At 42.8% G+C, this 17,575-nt stretch overlaps 1 protein-coding gene across 3 annotated transcripts in view; it reads right to left on the reverse strand.

Moving 5' to 3' along the window:
* LOC121922336 (alpha-2-macroglobulin-like) overlaps positions 1–17,575 on the reverse strand; it is a 72,826-nt gene that overhangs the window by 50,510 nt on the left and 4,741 nt on the right. For all 3 annotated transcript variants that reach the window (XR_006102137.1, XM_042451630.1, XM_042451631.1), the window contains exons 4-14: positions 16,120–16,172; positions 14,379–14,399; positions 12,448–12,616; positions 11,045–11,129; positions 9,140–9,278; positions 5,668–5,782; positions 5,432–5,541; positions 4,983–5,150; positions 3,544–3,765; positions 1,896–1,959; positions 1,231–1,373 (exon numbers count right to left, since the gene is read on the reverse strand). Coding sequence is in view for 2 of the 3 variants with exons in the window: in XM_042451630.1 (XP_042307564.1) it covers positions 1,231–1,373; positions 1,896–1,959; positions 3,544–3,765; positions 4,983–5,150; positions 5,432–5,541; positions 5,668–5,782; positions 9,140–9,278; positions 11,045–11,129; positions 12,448–12,616; positions 14,379–14,399; positions 16,120–16,172 (1,289 nt within the window). In the remaining variant the exon portion in view is untranslated. The remainder of the gene's footprint in view (positions 1–1,230; positions 1,374–1,895; positions 1,960–3,543; positions 3,766–4,982; positions 5,151–5,431; positions 5,542–5,667; positions 5,783–9,139; positions 9,279–11,044; positions 11,130–12,447; positions 12,617–14,378; positions 14,400–16,119; positions 16,173–17,575) is intronic.

The raw sequence follows: 17,575 nt of genomic DNA on the forward strand, positions 1-17,575 counted from the left end.
CTATCAATAGGATTCAGGCCTATGTTTCCAGTTAAAACACTGAAAACATTCCGGCTAAACATTCTGACTTCACTTTGATTTTCATTGGAAGTGAGATAACAAGGGCACTTCCAGATTAGTCTAGAGCAGTGGTTCCGAAACTTGGGTCCTACAGGTATTTTAATAGACTTTAACTCCCAGAAGCCTCAACCATCTTGGCCAACTGTCAGGAATTCTGGAAGTTGAAGTGCAGAACATCTGGAGGACTAAAGTTTGGGAAACACTGGCGGGTTACATACCGCCATTTGGGACGTCCCCAGGACGTCCCAGTTTAAAAAGAGGGCGTCTCTTCTAGAGGCCCCTACTCCTGTTACGGACTCTGTCCATAACAAATGGCGGTGGCCGTTCCACACGGCCGCACATCGTGCGGCGCTTATGACATCGCGAGGGTGCCATTGGCACCTCGCGGCGTCATAACTGCAACGCGAGAAGAATCTCCATTTTGGAGCTTCTTTTTTTCTCCGCGCGGGAGCCGCGCGGTTTGGCTGCTGCGGCTCCCTCACAGAGCAAACAGCAGTGCCGGGAGACTGCCGCAAAGTGGCGGTTTGTAACCCACCACTGAGTCTAGAGAAGTGGTTCTCAACCTATGGGTTGTGGCCCCTTTGGAGGTCGAACAACCCTTTCACATGGTTCACCTAAGACCATTGAACCAACTGCTATTTCATTACAGTTATGAAGTAGCAATGAAAATAATTTTATGGTTGGGCTCACCACAACATGAGGAACTGTATTAAAAGGTCGCAGCATGATGAAGGTTGAGAACCACTGGTCTAGAGAAACGTGAGTTATTGCAGTACAGCTTTTTAGGTATTTCTGGTTGTAGCCAGTGCCAGATTTACTCATTCCAATTTGTTTTGAGGTTGCTTGAATTCTACACTAGGCTCTTCCTAGTGGAATAGTCTATGGTCTGAAGGACACATTTTTCCTTTCTATGAATGTTAATTCCTCCCCATTGCCCCAGATGTTATAGTATTATAGTATGGTGTTATATCTGGTTTCTCTTCAAATTGTATAAATCTTTTGCCTTTTACTGATGCCCTACAATTATAAGAGGATGACAAGGAGAAATGCGACTTTTTAGAACAAGGGGAGTTAACCATAGGAATGTACAAGATTTGGACCCTCACAAAATTCTATGAATGGAGCAAGACAAATAGTACAATAAATGCCTCAGCTGGAAGCATGCTTTACCTTGTTCGAAAAGCAATTTTCAACGGTGAAATCTGCTGAATGAGCAACAACTTCTCTGTTGCTCAAAACAGTGTATACAAGCAAGTGGGCCAAAGGAGCACTTTGAACATCCACAACAAGATTCAGAAGAAACACCCCCTTTGCTGGGAAATACAGAAAATATAGAAAGAGAGGGTGAGGAAGAAAGGACAAGAGGGAAACAGAGTCAGTTATTTCCATTGTGATACTTCTGGCTCTGTTTCATTTCCTGAGACAATGTGACTGTTGGGGAAGGAGGGGATGCTGAAATAGTTCATACAAAACTGGAAGCCAAAATTCTTGGTTGTATTTCCTTTTTCCAGCCTCAGAAATTTGTCCTATCTGCCTTCCCTTAGCAGTGTAACAGAAACATCAGAGACTATGCCCAAGAAAAGTTCATGACTGAACATGGAAGAGGTGAGGAGGTATTTGCAGATGTACAGGAAGGAACAAACTACTGCCTGATTTAGAATATTGATTTCATTCATTCATTCATTCATTCACTTATTCAACCAAGCAAGTGTTGGGAAGTACTGAATGGCAAGACTCTTTATGAAAATGCCACACAACTATCTCTCAGCCAGTTAGCACTCCCAAGACGAAGAGGGAAAACTGAAGTGGAGAGTGAATGATTTAGGAAGTTATACCTTCTCCATGGTTGATAGGCAGAATGTGGGTCCCTTCTTGTACAATGCGTCCTTTAGACATCACCTGCATGGAAAGATAACAACTTCTGGTAGTGGATACGAAGCAGCAAAGGAGAATGCCTGGTTACACTAATATGCCAAGCATTATGAATCTTAGGCACTTTCTCCAAACCATTTTCCAGATACTATAATATAATTTGTAATCCCTGACCTCAATTTTAGGCTGAAATTCTACTGTAGTTTAAGAAAGGGAAAGAAACTTGAAAAACCATATTTTGAAATACAATTGAGATGTAAAGATTGTTTTTTTTTTCAATTAAAAAAAATTAACATATTTATTCATCCTGTTTAGGTTGAAAGTTGGTCATCAGGACAGCAAAGTACTCCAACCTAGAGCAAACATCCCCCTAAGAGGGGAGAGGAAGCCACCAATAGAAGATTAATCTGCAAGAATCTCCTGCTCAGATTTAGAAGAGGTATGATGAGATCTCATTTTTACAGAGGAGTATTCCCAAACAACCATTGGAAGAGGACAGGTTTAGCCATTATTGGAAAGTAAACAGCGATGGGCCAATAGACATAGCTTTGGGAGGGCATTCCAAAGCTAAACTCCATCAGAAGAGAAGTTCTTATATTGAGGGATAGGCTAGAGGTAAAAATCATAGCTCTGTTTTGTAAGCATGTGTTTAGTTCATAGCCATTTACTTTTAAACTGTAGGCGGTGGGTCTAATATTAGCATCCAAAAGAGCTGTGCAGATGAGAGGAGCTGGACCTTTCCCTTATCTATGGACCACTGCCCCTCCCCGCCAAACATTTTTCTTTCAAGCCCTGGTAATTTCTCATAGTGAAGCTGGGCTGGGGAAAAGAAAAGCATTTGGGTGACCTTCTCACACAGTGTGGGCACCTGTTGTATTTAAAACCAGACTACTTCTTATTTAGCCTTTGCAATGAAGGTAAAGATTCTGAGTGGCTAATGAATTCTTAATAGGCTGTCCTGAGTCTTGACATGTTGACACATGCTGTCTTATCAGGAATCATTTAGCAGGATTCTTCACAAGTTACTTAAAATAACTAGATTACCTAAGATCACAAGCCTAAATATCTCTGGCTTTACTTCATGAACGAAGATAAATAATAATAATAATAAACTGTTTATTTATAGCCCACTTTTCCTTTGCAGATCAAAGCGGGTTACACAGAAGTACAACAAATGTACTTCAGGAAGGCCTCATCCCGTGCTTTCTACAAGCGCGTTGATGACTAAAAAGGCCAATCCGAGATAAACAACAAGCCAAAATATATACATCACAGAATTATGTACCTGACATTACTAGTATCTAAAATTATAAATTACAAATAATTTCTGAAATACCATAAAATAATACAAACTGCAGCAATTTGATTAAATTAATGTAACAAAAAATATTACTTTAAGATTTGTTCTGTTTGTTTTTTGGTGTTAATGAACACTGACTGAGACAAGTGACAGTTGCTACAGGAAGAAACCACCTCAAGAGAAAGTTCCATCCATATACCTTTGTAAATGTTGTACTGTATCTATAATTTAATGAATAATGGTGTTTTGTTAACAACCCACGAGTCTTGCTTCTTCACAGAGAAGAACAACAGTACTCTGTTCAGACTTACTAAATAGTAAAAGACAGTTTTCTCTTCCATGACACCTGGATTCAGAACATAGTGTACTTGAATGGGCTGAGGGTGTCCACAGTTTAATGTTCCCAAAATGGACTCGACATGGACATAGCTTTGACTTAGTGAATAAAAAGGTAAGGCTACATGATGTGCAGTAAGGTGATGGGGATAAATCCAGCTCATTTCAGAACATGGTACCTCCAATTTGGTTAATGCCTGGTGAAAAAGAAGAAAGTCAGAGAAGCTCAGATAACTAGAACATTTAATTAGGAACATTTAATTAGCATCAATGGCATCACTATGGGGGATGTGGGAGGTGCGGAGTGCACCAGATGACACCCTAGAAGAGGGGTGACACTTGTGCAAGTAGCCCCCCACCTCCCTGTCTATCGTCGCTTTACCTGTGAATAATACATTGCCGCGGAGGGAAGAAGAGGGCCCAGAGCACCCTACCTCCCTGCCTGGTGCTGCTTTACTCATGAGTAGTGCAGCACCAGCTAGGGAGGACGAGTGTGTGCCCTTTTGGCCCTGCTTGTTGCAGCCCCCCCCCCTCCGAAGCACTTCTCCCCCACACTAGGTGACACCCTGGGCTGGGATGCTACTGATTAGTATGCTCAAGTTCAAAACATATCCCCACATTTATTTGAGTCTGTCACTCTATTCTGCACTAGAACTGCTTTTCCAGCATACTGAGAAGGAAGAAGAAGAAGGTAAGAGACTGTGTTTGGAAAACTGCATATTGGAATGGCACTGGTACGCTCCTTTTGTAGGAAGCCATCCATGCCTTTCTTGATATAAGCAGCCATGGTGGCACCATGGCTGCTTGTATTTAATGTCAGGTTTATGCGCGCTGCATGCCTAAACGCCACCAGACCACCCATGGAGGAGAAAAGCATGAACATTATTGTCCTGAGCAGGGCTGAAGGCAAAAGGGGTCAAGAATGAATAAGAAACAACCTACACTGCTATCATTTGCATAGTTCTATGAGATGATGATGGCCATTTCTCTACTACCAAAAGATTTTCTGCTGAGTATTTTTGGATTCAGGAACAGTGAGACAGAAAGTGGCAGATACAGTGGTGTTGATGGAAGTGAAATGCAAAAGAAAAAGAAATACAGCAATATTTTTAAAGCCTGCCAATCCCTCACAGAGACAGCCAGCATGGTGTAGTGGGTCTGAGTGTTGGGCTACAACTCTGGAGACCAGGATGTGATTCCCGCTCAGCCATGAAACTCACTGGGTGACCCTAGGCAAATTCACATGCTCTCAGCCTCAGAGAAAGGCAATGGTAAACCTCTTCTGAACAAACTTTGCCAAGAAAACCCTGTGATAGACTCGCTTTAGGGAGGAACTGACTTGAAGGCACAAAACACACACATACATAATCCCCCATATCACTGTATTTAGCCTCCAGATCAAACAAACACTTACCATGATCGTAAGAGGACTATCTCTGAAGTTAGTGGTATCTATGGAAAACTGTGCACGCCCCTGGTCATTGGTTATATACACTGGGGTGTCTTCACGTGCAATAAAGCCTGTGAAAATCTGGATGCTTTTATTGGCAATCGGCCTATCGATACCATCCACTAGCTTCACCTAAAAACAGAAAAACCAGTACACACAATAAGTCAGTTTAATGTGAACAGGGACATTGCAGGCTGGCCTTGCAGGAGAATACTTTGGATAGAAAGTAGGGGTGAGTTGAGAGATGCAGCTCCAGCAACAATACTGAAGAAGTGGCATCTGAGAGGGGTACAGCATATTAGACTAACAGCTGAAAAAGACAACAACCTTGTCTACTGTGATTTTCATGCAAGGAATGAATAATCTTCCCCAGCTGTGGATCATGCACAAGAGTAGAAACAAGATTGTCTTACTTGTCCAGAAAAAGCGATTCCAGGCTTGTAATAGGTGTCCACACTTTCAAAGATAATTTTGCTGAGAATTTCGGTAATATTTGTGGAACCTTGACCTGTTAATTCAACCCCTATCAAAAACATACACAGATAGAAAACAAACCAAAGTGAGTCATCAGTAGCATCCAGTAGCATCACTAGAGTTCTTCTTTATCCATACAGTCATGTCTTCCCCTGCAAGCTTGGCTGAAGCATACCTGTGCCTTCTTCAGTGATCTTTCCTTCCACCTTGATGGTCTTCTGAAATCCATACCGCCTCAGCTGAAATGCACCTGTTTTCACAACTTTAGAGAAACAGCCATGCTCATCTGCCTGAATAGGAAACCAGAGAGTAGCAGGTTGTCCATTCAACAGGTTTTAGTGTTTATCGTTTTCTCTTCATGAACCAAGCTTCTCAATCATTCTACCATCATGTCGCCTTTGAAAGAGCTGAAGCACACCAGCCTCAAAATGGTAGTATACAGGCTTTCATGTCATAAAACACACCATTTTGATGTCCTTCAGTGCAACTCTATAGTCAGCATCTGCCAGAAACTGATAATAGAATCATGGAGGAGGACCTACAAATGCCTAGAGAAGTGTTTTCTCTAGAAACTTCTAGGTTCCCCAGCACAACTGTATGGTCAACTTCTGGCAGAGTTGCACTGGAGGACCTAGAGATTCCTAGAGATCATACTGATCAAAACTACAAAAAAATCACATCTGCAAAAGTCAAAGCCACAAACATGGAGGACTAAGTGTATATTGATCGCTAAACCTTCTTTGGAAATTGTTAAATTCTTTGCAGGAAACTCCACAGTTCAGGTTTCCTCAAGTTAAATGCAGACAGTAGTTGAGCAGTTATTGTGACATAGACTCTCCATTTCAGGCAAAATGGACTAATTCAGAAGCCGTCAGAATACTTTATTTTACACATTTTCTCCTCTTTTTACATGCCTCTCTTACAGAATTTGATGTATTACTACATTTGACCTGGGAAAAGGTTGAGGAATTTTTTTTACAAAGTTAACCTGTAATCAATTCACCTTAGGATTGCTCTAAGACAGAAATGAGCTGTGATGGTGTGTGCAATGGTAAGAGAGGCTGATTAAGGAACAAAGACACTAGTGGCTTTGAGACACTAGCTAAAGACTTTATTATAGAATCTCCATTCTAAAGCCAGCCCAAAGTGTCGGTCTGGAGAGCCTCTCACTCCCCACTCTGGTTTTTCCTCTTCATCTTGGGAATGCTAACTGGCTGAGAGATAGCTGTGTGGCATTTCCATAAAGAGTGCTGGATCTCGCCATTCAGTACTTCTTAACACTTCCTTGGTAAAATAACTGACTGAATGAATATGAATATGATTGAATGAGTGAATAAATGAATGAAATATTTTAAACCAGGCAGTAGTCTGTTCCTTCCTGTACATTACAGCAAGTGCCAAACCCATACAAGTCTGTCTTGGGTCCTGACCCAGGTCAATCCATGTGGCTCATGCAGCAACAGGTAGTTATAGTTTTTTGTGGGCTTTTCGGGCTATGTAGCCATGTTCTAGAAGGGGTGTGTGTGTGTGTGTATATATATATATATATATTGTGTGACTGGAAAGGCAGGAGTGATTTGCATGTGTACAGTTCTGAGCTGGAATAACCAGCCCATCAGAAGGACTGCCAGGCCCAGAGGAGTGAAGACAAGCAGCCACCCAAAAGGGAAGGTATTTTTACCATACATCAAAGGAGTCACAGACAGAATAGGCAAATTGGTGAGGAAGCACAACCTTCAAATGGTTTACAAAGATAATCCAGCAAATGCTTCACTCAGCCAAGGACCAGAGAGACTCTCTCACAGCCGCAGGAGTTTACCGCATACCATGCAGCTGTGAACAAGTCTACACAGGGACCACCAAACGCAGTGTGCAAACAAGAATCAAGGAACACGAGAGACATTGCAGACTGGGCCAGCCAGAAAAATCAGCAGTAGCAGAACATGCCACAAACCATCCTGGGCATAAAATACTGTTTGAAAACACTGAAGTTCTGGACCATGCCAACCACTACTATGTCAGGATGCACAGGGAAGCCATTGAAATCCACAAACATCTGGATAATTTCAACCGGAAAGAAGAAACCCTTAAAGTTAACAAGGTTTGGCTACCAGTCCTGAAAAATAGCAAGATGAAGACTCAACAAATGCAAGTGAGAAATCTCCCAGCAGACAATGAGCACTAATCAAGCAGACACTAATCCTCCTTTGCATACCCTCCCACCCTGAGGCCTGCCATTAGCAACAGAACAATACACATGCAAATCATTCCTGCCTTCCCAAGTCACACAGTATATATATATACCCAACTCTTTTCCAGGCAAGCATTCTCTGAAGATGCCAGCCACAGATACTGGAAAAATGTGAAGAAGCAACTCTTTTAGAACATGGCCACATAGCCCAAAACCCCCATGAAAGCCTTCACAACAGGTGGTTGTTTACATGCACATACACCGCCACACCATGGACCTGATACTGCTCTGCCACTGTTTCTCTGAGAAGACTTCTGTTGTGGCCCGTAAAGTTGAAAATGGGGTGCTTTGCTACACCCACATGGCTAGGTGCCCCATCAGATGTTACATGCCATGGCAGGGGGCTTTTCAGCAGACATAATGGTGGAGGCAGGCATGGGCAAAACTGGGCTGTCAGATCTGCCGGCTATCACTGTGGAGTTTCCTAGAAATTCTGTGGCAAACACTCTTTTTACACTGGGTTAAGGCCAGGATTGGGACAGATCTAACAAAACCATGCCTGGTCTGGCTGATCCTGGCCTGGGACTAATGGCCTGCATCATCTGGATGGAATGATGTGAGACTGGGAAGGAGCAAGGGTCCTTTGGCCCATGTGTACAGGCTCTAAAATAGGAAGGTTGCTCTGGGTTCTAATCTAATCTAGCTTCCTTCTAAGAAAGAACTGAGGGAGGACTGGCAGGGAGAGAAGAGGTGGAAGAACATCTCTAAGAACCTTTTTTAAGCCTGCGGGTTGTTTTTTTAAAAAATTAAATCTACTTTAAATCCCGTTTCTCAGCGGGAGTTCGCTAGTGTGATAAGGTTCTTAGAGATGTGAAGGGACACAATACACACACACACACACACACACACACACACATATCCAGCTCTCTTCTAGGCCTGCATTCTCTGCAGATGTCAGCCACAGATGCTGATGAAACATCAGGAATAAACTCTACTAGAACATGTCCACAGAGTCCCCCTCCAAAAAACCAAAACAAAACAAAACAAAAACCAGTAGTTGGAATGTTTGGCTGGTTGAGGGTTATGCCCAAAACAGCAGTATGGTGTTTATTGCTGTGTGTGGACTAGGTTTGGAGCTGTGAAACAGACTTTGAAGCTGAGAGAAGTATGTGTGTGTTATCAGAAGTTAAGATAAAAGCCTCCAGAACTTTAGGGTGAATAAACCGTCTGTGATGGTTTTCTTTTAATTGTGAAAAATGGTCAGGGCACTGCTAATACCAATAACTGGGCAGGAGTGTTGATTTTATACGCTGCTGTGTTTGTTGGCTATAACTGGGTGATTTTTACCCAGACTGCACCAGGAATTGGCCTTGCCCAAATATAATTACTGGCCAAGAATAATGCTATCAGAAAGTCCACCCTTTAATCTTACTTCAGCTTCCTTTTTGGGACTCACCTTTCCACTGAATTCCAAACATATGCTATCGTCCACAGGACACTCTCTTCTAGATAAGTACATGGTCATAACATTAGGTTCATGTTCCCGACAAACATGGATTTCCACCAGACCAGGGACAGGTTTTCCATAGGTATATCTGTAGCAGCCAAAGAGAGCCATAACAGGAGTTAAACAGGTAAGTTAGTAAGAGTGCCTTTCTGGTTCATTATTGTCTAAGGATAATAAAGATTTAGTTCCCCTAATACATTCAAGCTGTGCAAACAGTTTATAAATACACTTAAGAAGTCTTCTACACCAGACATGTATGATGGGTTGTCATGGCTCTGGTTACTGTACTTACCCATTCTGGTTTGGATACCCATGTGACATTTCTTTTGTCCAGGTGTAATTCTAAGTAATTTCCATCAATAAATTCAACGTTTTCTTCCCAACAGAAAGGAAGAAGGTTTTCAGCATCCTGTTACTTTTGGACATATACTGAATTCCAAAAGGCAAATGTGCTTCAATCTTTGTGGTTCATTCAGTTGCATTTTTAGGTAGTGTCACTGATGATGTATGTCACAATTGTGGAGGTGAGCATTTTTCTGTTTTACCCTCTGCCTGAGTTTTTCCCCCTCCACCTAAAGTTCCCAATATCTACTTTAAACTGATCACACTGGTCAGTGCTAAAACCTTTCCTTTCCATGTCTTCTCCTCCTCCTCCTTTCTCTTTCTCTAAAATGGTTTTATTAAGAATTTCCCAGTACATCAAAACAAACAAACAAAAAACACACATAAAGACCAAAATGGCTTTTTGCCAAAAAGATAGATAAGGGATACTATTAGAATGGTTTTAAACATAACTGAATATTTAAATTATAACAATGAAATAAAAGGTGTCATATTTTTCCTTACCTGCAGAGAAGGCCTTTGATAACTTAAACTGGTCGTTATTGCTAAAGGTGACGTGAGAAATTGATTTTGGAGAAAATATTCTAAGCTGGGTGTGAGCAATTTATTCTAATCAAAAAGCAACATTCGTGATAAATGGAACTACAACTGAATTTACAAAAACTGAAAAAAGGACTAAAGGATGTCCTCTTTCATCACTATTATTCATTTTGGCTTTGGAAATTTTTGGCCCCATACAGACTGCCAAAATAAAGCCGCTTCGGGTCACTTTGGAGGTATGCTGTTTAAATGATGCATGAGTCCTTAAGAGTCCGAAAGCTGTGCCAAAGCTGTGCTCCAGTCCTTAGGACTGGATCGTGGCTTTGACGCAGCTTCCAGACTCTTATGACACATGCATCATTTAAACAGCATACCTCTAAAGTGACCCGAAGCGGCTTTATTTTGGCCTGTCTGTATGGGACCTTAAATTCATTGATAAAGAATGAAGAAGATGAATTAAAGTTAGAAAGGAAGAATTTAAACTCAAAGCATTTGCAGATGATTTGGTTATAATAATGGAAGGCATTCTAAATGGAATTGGAACATTACTGGGAAAAAAATCAATATGATAAATAAGCAGGCTTTAAAATAAATATTGATAAAACGAAGATCCTCATGATAAATGTGGATGAATTAGAAAGGGGAGACCTAACCAAGAAAATCAGCTTTGAAATTGTTCAGAAAGTGAGATATTTCGGGATAACAAAGTCAGCAAAAACAAAACAACAATTATTTGAAAATAATTAAGTAAAAGTATGGAATAGCATTAATATGGATTTGTTTATATGGCATAATATTGTCTACCATAGACCTTTATGTTAGTCTGTCCTGGATACGCTCCCAAAACAGCTACCAGGGCAGTGTCAGAGTGTGCAGTATTTAAACATCATGTTCAGATGCCACTGTCAAGCTGACGCAAAGAGGCAGCCTGCTTCGCCCCTAAGAAAGGAAAAGCAGGCTATTTTCACTTACCTTCCACAGACGGTGACATCAATCTCTTTAGCCATAATTGTTATGATTTTGGGCACCTTCACCAAAACTTCAAATTTGGGTAATACTAGCAGAGAGGAAAGAAAGAGCAGCTTTGTGAAAGAAAGCAATCATACCAGTCTCTCCAAATGATGTGAGAAATACTAAATCCTTCCTGCTCCCATCTGGGCAGCGATTATACACAGAGGGAGTCAATTACTTGTTGAAGTGAGATGACAATCCTCTACGAACAAAGTTACATGAACAACAATGTCACTTGCTCTGGTTTGTTAGGGTTGTATTCCATGAGTCTAAGCAGAGCAATTAAAAAAAAACCAACCAACCATACAGCAGCATTTTAATAATCCTCAATTTACAATCTGAAAGGAAACAGTTCTACCAATTCTGTAGCTAAACTCCAATCCTAAGGCGAATCTCTCATGGGTTTTTCTTGGCAAGTTTCTTCAGAGCGGCTTTGCCATTGCCATCCTCTGAGGCTGAGTGTGTGTCGCTCATGGCTGAGCTGGGATAGCAGACTAGGGCATAGTAGTTCAAAAAAGTAACTCTTCTAAGTTCTTACTGTTTTGAGCATGTCTCCTCATCGCCTACTCAGATGACTGGACTTGCCCCTCTGTCTCCTTTTAGCACCTTCCCTTCAAAGCAGTAGCACAGTTTACAAAAAGACAGAAGTTGTTCCTGGCCACCATCTACCCTCTGATACTGAGGGAGAACACAGTTCACAAGCATGGCTAGGTTCTGTAGTAGCCCAGGGCACAAAATGGCTATTTGTTACTGCATTTTTAAATGGTTCTGCTGAGGTGAGAAAAAAATGAGCTTGTCAGGGAACCAGGCAAGGTAGAATCTTCCTTCCTCATGTGCCAGATGTTTACATGCAAGGAACTTTCTACATCACCAAGTTTTCAAAAATGCGAGCTCCGACCTAGATTAAGCTAGTTAGGAACAGAGCAGCTTTATTTCACTGAACTGGAACCATTTATTCTAAGGTCTCTTAACAGTTCCTGGACTGCTCCAATGACTGCTTTAATAATAACAAAAATGCACCAGGTTAAGTCCTCAATGTTTTATTGCAAAGGCAACCGAATCCACAAAGAGGATGTCCCTGCCATCATTAATTCTTAATATTACAATTATTAAAATATTTTAACCCACCATTCCACTAATAGCACTCAAAACAATATAATCCTCAGTTTATATCTATATCTGCCTAGCTCAATAAAATGTCCCAGGCAGTTTAGTGCAAATTGCTGTTGTTGTCCATGCACAGCATCCCCAAATGTACCTTGAAAGTGACAACCCTGCTGAGAACTAGACAGTCCACAGACAAGAAGTTTCTCCTTTGTGTCCTTGTCTTCTGATTATCAAGCAGAAGAGAGCTTGGTCCTTACCATATTCCTTCACAGTAAAGGCACGTTCAACTTTCTTCCCGCTGGTTTTCTCTACTACCACGGTATAAGTCCCTTCCATGGGCTCAGAAGCAAGAGGAAAAGAGAGCTGGGAGATGCCCCTCTCAAGCTCTACATCTCTCCACTGGAATAAGTGGTTTCTCTTGGGGTCCTGAGAGTGAAAAAATAACATGACTGCATGCCATTCATCTTAAAAGCAAAGATGGAGATAGCCTCCAAAAGCACAATGTTCAGGAATCAGTCATCAGCATTCAACAAGCTGTGATTCCTGTCCAGCTTAAGCACTGCTATTATTAAAAGCTTTGCATTGTGTTGTCTGCAATGAGTTAGTCAGTGTTAGAGCACCCTCATCTCTCGTAATGGACAACAGGGTTACACCACTGGGATTTTCAGCTGTAGGAAAGCCCCATTCCTGTATCTTGGGGTACTGCACACTGGCGTTCTTGACAAGTTATTCTGCATGTTCGCACAGTGATGCTTCCATCTTACAGTCAGGTTTATGATTTTCTGTGAGACAGCCTGTACAGAATATTACATGGAATTACTGATGCTGGCACTGTATGTCCTCCAACATGGGCTGATAATGAGCTGAGAATTTCTCACTTCACATCTGGTATGCTATTCACAGATTTAAATGGTTTCAGGGCTAGAACACAACAAAGAGCCATTGTCCTGAAAACTTGGGACTTTTTTTTAAAAAACAATTCCAAACCATTTTGAAAAAGCAAAATCTTCAGAAGCATCATGTAAGAGGAACATTTGGCTCTGGTGTGTTGCTGTTTTATCAGTTGGCCCTTTTCACTGGAGAAAAGTTTCACTGAATCTGGTAACTTAACAAGTGTCTTTGACTCCACAACATGGGGAAGGCTATTGCAGACCCATCTACAATGAATCTGAACTTGAACCTGAACTAGTCAAAGCAAGACTGTGATATTTAGATGCTGGGGGAAGGGGGGGGCATTCATCCAGTTGCTGACATTTATCAGAATTGAGCTTAAAGCTGGAGAACTTCGTTCTGTCATACTTAAGGTCATCATATTCCAGTCTCTCATATCCAGGTATCTAATTTGCATGTATTGATGATAATAATTTTGCATTCTGATTATTCCAATTAAACAAATTAATAATTGCACTTTTTCTACCATTATGTTTCAACCCCAGTATCAGTACCAAGTAAAGAGCTCTTTTTTTCTTCTTTTCCATCTGGCTGAAGAGAGGGAGAACTTCCAAGCAGCCCCAGTGAGTAAAAGGACTCCCATTACTCTCAAGGGTGTTTGGAAGTGAAATCCCACGGTGTTGCCCATCCCTATGTTCAAGCCACCAACACAATCATCACACCACACAAGGCCATCTTTGCTTTCTTTCTTTCCTTCCTGCCTTCTGGGCCTGTCAGGGAAAGTGTGGAGGACATGGAAGAATAAGGTGGCAATGCTACACCTGTGCAGTAGCAACCAGAGCCTTCAGGGAGGGATGAGGCTCCCACCATTGGCTGACCTCTTGCATGGTTTCCTGCTTCATTGCCACTGCTGAATTTGAACCTACCCATTGGCTTGCAATGAAGGAGAAATTTGGGGGTTACATTTGGGCTGGGACATTTTTTAGTCCCTTTCATGTGGGATTTCCCAGGTCTTCCAGGACAAATGGCAACCCTAGTCACACTGAATGGTTCCCTAAAGCTGCTGTCTGAAGTGCCTACCTGCCTGGGAATTGTATTGGAAAAGAGGGTTAGAAACAGGTATCTTAGTTCTGATTGAAATAATGCGTATAAAAGTAATAGTTGACACATTGGATTTAATGGCATGTTGGACTGCTGGGATTAGAACTCACAATACCAACAACAGTAGTACCCCTGTACATGTAGAAATCACATTATTTGCTACTATTGTGCAGCATGGAGGGAATTGTCCACTTACCTGGACGTAAACCAAAGGGAACTGTGAAGACCAAAAAGGAGAGAAAGTATGTCACGATCAGCTGAAGTCAGTTGAAGTCATCCTTCCCCCCTCCACTCCTAAACACCCCCAGAAAGACAGGGGTGTTTTCTATATTAACATGAGGGATTATTTGTAATTAGTTTTAATAGTACTATTATTAAAAGGGCATTTTCAATATTTATTGCATTTTATGACACACTGTTTTATATGACTCATATTTTATGGTAAAATCTCTTATGTTTGGTTATGCTGGTCTGTGATGGTAATAATAATAATAATAATAATAATAATAAAGTTTTATTTATAGACTGCTATTCCACAATGATCATAGCGGTGTACAGTAAAAATTGCATTACAATACAAAAAATTGCAAGGCCTGGTCTCTCCCCCTCAAGATGGTGGTTGGGGGGAGGGCTCTTAGTCTTGCCAGGCCAGGCCTGGTCTCTCCCCCTCAAGATGGTGGGCGGGGGGGGGGGGAGGGCTCTTAGCCTTGCCATGCCAGGCCTGGTCTCTCCCCCTCAAGATGGTGGTCAGGGGGAGGGCTCTATCAATATTGATATGTCATTATTTTATTTTTTATTACTGTATTGTGCTGTGTTTTATTATTGTATTCTTATTTTTTAAATTAGTTAATTTATACCCTGCTTTTCTCCCAATATGGGACTCATGGTACTCCCATATCTATCCCATGACAATTAGGAGCCCGTGTCTGTGTGTATGTGTGTGTGTTTTTGTCCAGCTTCAGTGGAAGGGCTGATTTTGTAGGTCTTTCACACCTAACCAGCAACACTGCAATCTGGAAAAGAAAACACTGCACATGTGGACACATTTGCAAAGGGGATGGAATGTCCTCTCCATCCCATTTTCTGTGCCACTGAGGCAGGAATCATACAGATAGGAGGAAAATGTATTGCAGGGGGTGACAAGCCTCTCTTTCTGGTGTGCAAGGGGGGGGGCTTTGTGTGTCTCTGTTTTTGAAAGACGTCTGGGAAGACTGGAAGATATAAGGGACCTGACACTTTTGGAAAGTGCTGTGTAGACAGTAAATGCAAATAAAAAAGGTGCACAATGTAAGTGATAAATATATATAATGTAAATATCCAATAAATATGCATACAGAATTGCGTACTTACAATGTGTCCTACATTCACCCTAATTTTTCCTTGGCCTTGTACAGCAGGAGTAGGATCCCCCTTTCCCCCTTTTGCAGCTCTAAAAGTCTCGAGGGCCTTCCTGAATTCCTCATTTTAAAAATAAAAGTCAGATTTTGGGCCAGTTTCTCACCTGAAAACTGTGCCAAACCACCTGCAGATGTGTGGTTTGCTTTCCCCCTCTCTATTACTGCCACCCATTTGGATTTCAGCTGTTAAATTGGCTGAAACCAAACATGGAAAAGAGATGCCCCCACCTCTGGTGTGCTTGATGTGCTAATGCAGCCCAGTGGGTGTGGTGTCCCCTGCACACACACACACACACACACACACACACAGTTTCCCATCCTTGTTATACATGATGCACACACAATACATTCATACACACACCCCGCTGTTTTCACCTCAGCAGTAGCAGCAGCACTCCTTTATTGCATTAAGTAACTTATTAACAGAACAGTCTGCATGCAAGATTACCCATCCAGGCCCCAAAACTTAGTATGCCCTGAAAAAGTAGGACCAAAGCTGAATTGTTCCATAAACAACTATGATGCAATCATGAAACATACCTTCTCATCCAAGGGATAGAAACTTTCATTTAGGGAAACGATTCGAAACTGAACTGAGAAAGCAAAAGGGGAAATCATGTTAGTGTACCTTGCTTGGCAGCTCCATGAAAGTGCATGCCTGCATGGGTGGTTGGGAGACCACATCCTTTAATGCAGGAGACTCTTGTTTACTCCAGAGCATCTCTAATTAAAAGGAGTTGAAGGAGCAGGTCATAGCCAAGGAGTTGGTGCCCTAGAAAGAAATAGCCTTGAACAGTCGCCGGATGGGGTAGTGCAAGGGGTATGGACCACACTGGGTTGATACACACAAAAGAAGTCAAATCCAATTGGGTTCTTCTCTCCTACTGGGGGCCCCTCCGGGCTGTTCTGTCCCTGAGCATCCTCCCAGGGGAAAACCCAGGGATAGGGTTGCCATATCCCGTCTGGGGGTGGGACTTTCCCGGTTTGGGGCGGGTCCCCACGGTCCCACCCCTGTTTGGCCCCGCCCCTGGGACACCCCCCGTGACGGATGCCAGGCAGGGAAAGGAGCCTCGCCTCAGCAAGGCCCGTTCCCTGCTTGGCCTCCTCCGCCGGCGAGGGAAGCGGCCTGACAGCGGGAAAGGGTCTCGCCTCGGTGAGGCCCTTTTCCGCTGCCTTGTCACCTCCTCCGCCGGCGAGGGAGGCGGCCTGGCTCTGCTGCCTCCTTCCCGGCCTCTCTGAAGGCCCAAGCCTCCACAGAGGCCGGGAAAGGGTGCGGGGGCTGCCGGTGATCGCCGCGATCGCAGGCGCTCTGCACCCTCCTTCCCAGCCACTGTGAAGGCCCAAGCCTCCACAGAGGCCAGGAAAGGGCGCTGGGGCCACCGGCGATCCTCTTCTTTCTCCTCCTCCTCCTCTTCTTCTGCCTCCTCTCCTCCTCCTCTTCTTCCTCTTCTTCTTCCTCCTCTTCTTACTCTCCTCCTCCTCTTCCTCCCCTTCTTCTTCCTCCTCCTCTTCTTCTCCACCTCATCGTCTCCACCTCATCCTTCCCCTCTTCCTCCCCTTTTTCTTTCTCTCTACTTCCTCTTCTTCCTCCTCCTCCTTTCCCCCTCTTCCTTCTCCTCTTCTTCCTCCTTTTCTTCTTTTCCTCTTCCTCCTCCTCTGCTTCTTCCACTCTTCCTCCTCTTCTGGTTTTTGGCCAGAAAGGGAAGCACATTTCTGCCATCTGTCTAGGAATAATGCCAAATGTCCTCCATTTTGATCATGCCTAAGAAACATGCATTTATATGATTTTTTTTAAAAAAATCATCAATTTTTTGCATGTCCTCCATTTTAAAAAATGTGCCCTACATTTGAAAATTTTCTCCTACATTTGTCCTGGTTCCCACTTTGCCTCCTCTGCCCCAGGCCGCGCAGCCCTCCTCTTCCTCCTCCGCGTGGTGGTGGAGGAGGAGGGCTGCGCGGCCTGGGGCAGAGGAGGAGGTGGAGGAGGAGGCGGCAG

Source organism: Sceloporus undulatus, chromosome 2, assembly GCF_019175285.1.
Source record: "Sceloporus undulatus isolate JIND9_A2432 ecotype Alabama chromosome 2, SceUnd_v1.1, whole genome shotgun sequence".
NCBI classification, from domain to species: domain Eukaryota; kingdom Metazoa; phylum Chordata; class Lepidosauria; order Squamata; family Phrynosomatidae; genus Sceloporus; species Sceloporus undulatus.